Source organism: Osmerus mordax, chromosome 12, assembly GCF_038355195.1.
Source record: "Osmerus mordax isolate fOsmMor3 chromosome 12, fOsmMor3.pri, whole genome shotgun sequence".
Classification (NCBI taxonomy): Eukaryota; Metazoa; Chordata; class Actinopteri; order Osmeriformes; family Osmeridae; genus Osmerus; species Osmerus mordax.
The window spans coordinates 17,129,278-17,135,277 of NC_090061.1; the positions used below are offsets into that span (position 1 = coordinate 17,129,278).

The window sequence follows — 6,000 nt, forward strand, 5'->3', positions numbered from 1 at the left end:
TGGCAGCTCAATGTCCTCCCTTATCGAAGCGAGAAGGTGGTTACCCGCTCCAGAGAGGATTAAGAGGCTATAAGTCTTCTTGAGGATAGAACTCAGCGGGTCAACGTCGGGGGAGTTCAACGTTATGCTACTCCTCTTCTGCGCAAGTCAGGTGCACCCAAGCTTAAAGGTTACATCCAGTTGGTCACAGATAACATTAGGAGCACAGGAAAAAGACTCAAGAAAGACCCAGAGAAGGCGGCTGTCTATTCTGCAGAGATTGCCAAGTTTGCCCAAGCAGGATACGTCACCAAGCTACAGCCTGAGGAGGTAGATCAGTCAGAAGAGTCCTGTTACCTTCCTCATCACTTGGTACACCAAGCAAACCAAGACTGGTCTTCAACTGCTCATTCCAACACCAGGGAATGTCGCTAAATGAGCAACTGCTGCCGGGGCCCACCTTGGGCCCATCCTTGCTAGGAGTCCTCCTGCGATTCCGACAGCACCAGGTTGCTATCAGTGGGGATATCCGGGCAATGTTTCACCAGGTCCGTCTGTGGCCTGAGGACAAACCCCTTCGCAGATTCATCCGGAGAGACCTGTGTAGCGAGGAACCATCTGATGTGTATGAATGGCAGGTGTTGCCATTTGGTACAACGTGTAGTCCCTGCTGTGCTATTTTCGCTTTGCAGATGCATGCTCGTTACTACCAGGACAGTAATCCTGACATTCCACCGTCAGTGGAACAAGGCTTCTACGTGGACAACTGCCTCAAGAGTTTTCCCAACATACCTGCCGCTAAGGATCGAGTGGACCAACTGCGCAGCCTACTGGCACAGGGAGGTTTTGAGCTAAGGCAGTGGGCCAGTAACCGAACAGAGGTAGTAGCTCATCTACCAATAGAGGCAAGGTCAGTCGCTACAGACCAATGGCTAGTTCAGAACAGAACCGACCCACTGGAACCTGCTCTAGGCCTCAGGTGGAACTGCGCAGAAGACACTCTTAGGTATCATCACCGGCCCATGGAGCCTTCAGCACTGACAATGAGAAAGGCCTACCAGATTTTAGCCAGTCAGTATGATCCTTTGGGGTTTATGGTGCCAATTACCACACGGGCTAAGGTGCTCATTCAGCAGCTATGGTCAAAGAGACTAGGATGATCCTGACTTGCCTCTGGATCTCCGAAATGCATGGAGCGCCTGGGAGTCTGAGCTAGGGCACCACAGTACAATATCCATATCGTGCTGCTACTTACCTGCTCCTGATGACGGTGAAAATCTGGAGTATGACCTCCACGTGTTCTGCGACGGATCAGAACGGGCCTAGGGCGCAGTAGCCTACCTGACAGTACAAAGGGAAGACGCCATCGACACATCATTCATGATGGCTAGGTCAAGGGTCGCCCCAAAACGACAGCAGTCAATCCCCTGCCTGGAGCTCTGTGCTGCGCTAGCTGGAGCTCAGCTGGCCAAGCTTGTGGAGACGGAGATGATGCTTAACCTACGCGGGACTACACTGTGGACTGATTACACGACAGTCCTTGATTGGCTCCAATCAGATTCCTGCCGTTTTAAGGTGTTTGTTGGAACATGCGTGTCAGAAATCCAGGAGTTGTCGGATGTACGCGCTTGGCGTTATGTCGACCCACAGAACAACCCAGCTGACGACATAACCCGGGGCAAACCACTCCTAGCTCTCGCTGAGTTTGGTCGAAGGGGACTAGGGCCACCCTTCCTTAAACAGGGCACTGAATACTAGCCTAAGAGACCTGACCCAACCCCTGCAGTGGGCTCATCTGAATGGAAAAGTGTTAACTTCTGCTGCTTGACAGCAGTAGACACCGGCTCTACAATCCCTGACGCCAACGGGTTCAACACATGGAAGGAGCTGGTCGGAACAACTCGGACATGTCAGGAGAGAGCAAAGAATCCTGCCGACCAACAGCCCATTGGTCATCAAGATGCAGAGCCTTTACTGCTAAGAGAGTGCCAAGCCCAAAGTTTCCCTGAAGAAGTGGCTGCCGCCCTTTTATTTAACAGGTGTAGATTGTTTTGGGCCGTACTTGGTCAAGATTGGCAGGAGGAACGAAAAACGCTGGGGTGTCCTTTTTAAATGTCTCACCACTCGTGCCGTCCACATTGAACTCCTCAACTCCATGGACTCAGATGCCTTCCTGCTCGCCTTACGTAGATTCATTGCTAGAAGAGGTCGACCAAAGAAGATGTTATCGGACTGTGGCACAAACGTCCGTGGGGCAAATCGGGAACTTCAGGTAGCCTTTGAGGCTCTGGAGCCACAACTAAAACCGCAGTTGGCAGAATACCAAATCCACTTGAAGTTCAACCCGCCAGGGGCCCCCCACTTCGGCGGTTTGTGGGAAAGGGAGGTCCGTTCGATAAAGAATGCTCTGCAGGTGGCAGTCGGGTGGCAGTCGGGAGCCAGGTTGTCTCCGAAGACGTATTGTACACGGTATTAGTTGAGGTAGAAGGTATTTTGAACTCTAAACCACTAGGCCAGTGGTTCCCAACACTGATCCTCAGGGCACCCTGTCCTGCCTGTTTTAGATGTTTCCCTGCTCCAACACACTTGATTCAAATGAATGGTCATAAGCAGGCTTCTGCATAGCTGGATAACGACCCATTCATTTGAATCAGGTGTGGCCAATTTAGCAGAATCCACGCAAACACACCTGATGTAGCATGAAAAATATCAAATGCCTGGACTTGACAGCTGTGGTATACACAATTGTAACACAAGATTGATTGTGTTTGAAAACGTTGAATTGAGAATTTAGAGACAATCTACAATTACGTTCTAGAATGTCAAAATTATTTCTGAGCAAACATTGGCCTCGTTGCCGAGATTCGTTAAAAGCTTCTTAGCGCTAAGAGCTTCTTAGGAGCGCTCTGTAGCTGTTTAGTCCTGAGCTGGTGCGTGTTTCAGTTTTTACCTGTCATTGTTGTGTGTGGGGGGAGGCTGGGCTTCAGTGGTGGGGGAGGAAACTGGACTGGTCTCCAGGGGAGCTCCATTGAGACGACTAGCCCTTACTTCTGCCATCCTGCCGAGGGGAAAAGAGGGATGAAGGGAGGGAAGAGAGAAGGATGAAGGGAGATGAGGGAACAGGAAAGAGACATGCAGGTCCAAATGATATAATCAATCCATAAAACGAGATTCATCTCGCGAGGGGGGGTCGCGAGATGATTTCCAGAAATCAAGGAACATTTTAAAACAATTAGAAATAGCATATTTTAGCCAAAATTTTTACAAGTGAAAAAAAGTAGTTATTACATTACATTAATGCATGCAAATAAAAAAGCCATCAGCCTTTTGATTTTCCATTCACTGTAAGTACGGCAAACCATCTGACATCCAACCAGGAGGACGCATTAGTTGAACTGTCAAGCGACCGAACGTTAAAGGCAGCGTTCTCAGCCAAGACACTGGCTAAGTTTTGGCCCAAAAAATTGGCTTGCGCACAATGCACGTTCGCATTAACTATCGAACTCCCGAACTAGCATCACATCAAACTCAGAATGTGCATTCATTAGCAGGTTAGCTGTAGTGGCGGGGGCTGCTTCTGGTGGGCCGGTCTGGATCAAAGTCCAGGGCCTATTTTTATTCCCACATATACGTAAACCATTATTTTAGGGGTCGTGGGCTGAAAAGTTTGAGAACCCCTGGTATAGAGGGTAATGGTGGATGACAAAGAGTAGAAGACTCAGATAGGCATAGAGATATTGAGATGGGCTCTCTCACCATGGTTTCTCCTCTTCTGCCTCTTGTATCTGAGCCCCCTCACTGCATCTTTGCAGCCAGCTGCTGTCCCCCTTCAGCTTGGTACGCACCTTGGTGGTCCTGAACACGGATGCTCTGTCCCCCTCTGGAACCCACACACACACATACAGGCAGGCACAGACACACATGCACAACGCATACAGACATGAAGTTAAGTAACCGTTTGGTTTTGGGTGTGGAGTCTTCTCACTCGTTTATTGGGAGGAAGAACAGATTATCTCCAAGTCACACTGATTTTCAACAAACAGACCAGACAGATCACCTTTTGACATGCTTGGTCAGAATATCTCTTCTTTGTCTGTTTCTCTCTTCTGTCTCTCTTCTTTCTTTTTTCTGTTGACTCCAACGCTTAGCTAAAAAACAATTTGCATAACATTTTATTTATTGCTTGGGGGTGTAAAGTGTCATTAAACAATGTGATTGGATAGCAATCATAAAATGGATGCTTGTGATATGTGAATGGATAGCAAATAGATGCTGGGGATCTTGTTCACAGTCACAACTGAACACCCTCAATTGCTCTAGGGAGTGTGATTCACTGTCTCTGGTATAAGGTTGGGTAGGGCTGATGTAGGTTCCTACCTTGAGTGTGTGTCTATGTTTGTGTCTTTCTCTGTGTCAGTAAAATTCCTTAGACTCATCCTTAAGACATGCCGGAGATCCAGTTCTACCACTTTATATCACATGCACCATTACTTACATGGGCATGGTAACATACAAACACACACACACAGTTACAGATAGATAATAGGGGAGAGCATGAGGTACAAAATGTGGTTGTCAGTGGGAGTAAGCCTACATCTGCTTGATTTAACACACTCGCACAGACACAATCTACAAGAAGTGGAGTTTACAAAACATGCATAACAATGCAAACTAGTGATCTCATACCATAATGCAATACAATAAAATCAGTAGCTATTATTATTATTATTAAGTAGCTATTATATCTATGAACTGATGACATCCCCAAGGAATGGAAATTAAAGCACATTTTCCACACAGTCGGAAATACTGGGACGGTCATGAAAAAACAACCTGATTTCTCTTATCATAGCACAATCACTGTTCAGCTGTTCTGGAATTTATCCAAATGGAATATATTTGAGCTGATGGGCTAAGCAAATAAATGCCAAGGGCTTAGAGAGTGAAAGTATCTATTATCATGCACTCAGAGTTGATAAATGGTATGATAAACATATATGACCAGGCAGTGGAGAAGTAATATGGTGAAAGGCCCTGATAGACAGGTGTTCATTACAAGCAAACAGACTGACAGACAGACAAACACACAAATGGCTCTGACAGGGCAAACACACAGTGACATCAAAAGCGAGTGTGCAGTGCTGAGATGAAAATTAAACAAACTACAACCCATTTACAGCAGACATTTCAGTATGACTGATCACCTCTAGAATTTACTATGCACTGAAGCCAGGAAGAACTGACTATAGGTGACCATTTCAACTACAGCCTTCAACGCACAGAGAAGTCAGGAATTAAACCTACCTTGGGTTGGTGTCCAGATGATCTCCTAAAATCCACCAGATGAGCTAAGAGCACTAATGAACTGATTGCTGTTGTACAGTAGACTATGGTAGGTATCTGTGGGTGTGGGTGGGTATGTATGTTTGTGGAGAAAGTGGTTTCTGTGGCAGACAGGTGATTCTCTCTCTAGGGAACAGGTACGGGTGTGGACTGATTCTAACTAGCTGAGCCAGTCAAGGAGGCTGGGCTGGTCAGCCCTCTGTGTGTGTGAGAGAGGGAGTGAGTGTGTGTGTGAGAGAGAGAAAAAGAGAGAGGGTGTGTAAGTAGTGCTTACTAAAACAAGCTAGTTTATGTTTACTACTCATTGAAATTCATTTCAAGTGAGCAAGCACATACCTGTCATAGCCAGACCGCACCCCCTGAAAGAAGTCTCAAAGAAGAGATAGGAGGGGGAGAGGGAGGATGGCGGTGAATAAGTCCAGCACTTACAGCAGCAGTTTTATCTCCTAGGAAACTGCCCCTTTCATGCTCACTGGGCCGGGAGAGGACACACAATGTAAGCATCATCATAACTAGTCAGCGACACATCAACAGCAACATTCGGCCTTTGTCAATTACGCCCCAAAACTATGGAACAAATTACCCATAAATATTAGGGAAGCAAATACGCTAGACATTTTTAAAAGACAGCTTAAAACCTACCTTTTTCCCGAAGCATTGAAGTTATTTTATCTCAGA

The 6,000-nt window shown here is 46.8% G+C and overlaps 1 protein-coding gene across 2 annotated transcripts in view; it reads right to left on the reverse strand.

Annotated features, from left to right (window-relative positions):
• znf185 (zinc finger protein 185 with LIM domain) overlaps positions 1-5,522 on the reverse strand; it is a 45,664-nt gene extending 40,142 nt beyond the window's left edge. For both annotated transcript variants that reach the window (XM_067247330.1, XM_067247329.1), the window contains exons 1-4: positions 5,284-5,522; positions 4,037-4,127; positions 3,736-3,859; positions 2,930-3,037 (exon numbers count right to left, since the gene is read on the reverse strand). In XM_067247330.1, coding sequence (XP_067103431.1) covers positions 2,930-3,037; positions 3,736-3,859; positions 4,037-4,046 — 242 coding nt within the window. In that variant the 5' untranslated portion in view covers positions 4,047-4,127; positions 5,284-5,522. The remainder of the gene's footprint in view (positions 1-2,929; positions 3,038-3,735; positions 3,860-4,036; positions 4,128-5,283) is intronic.
• Between the last annotated feature and the right edge of the window lie 478 nt (positions 5,523-6,000).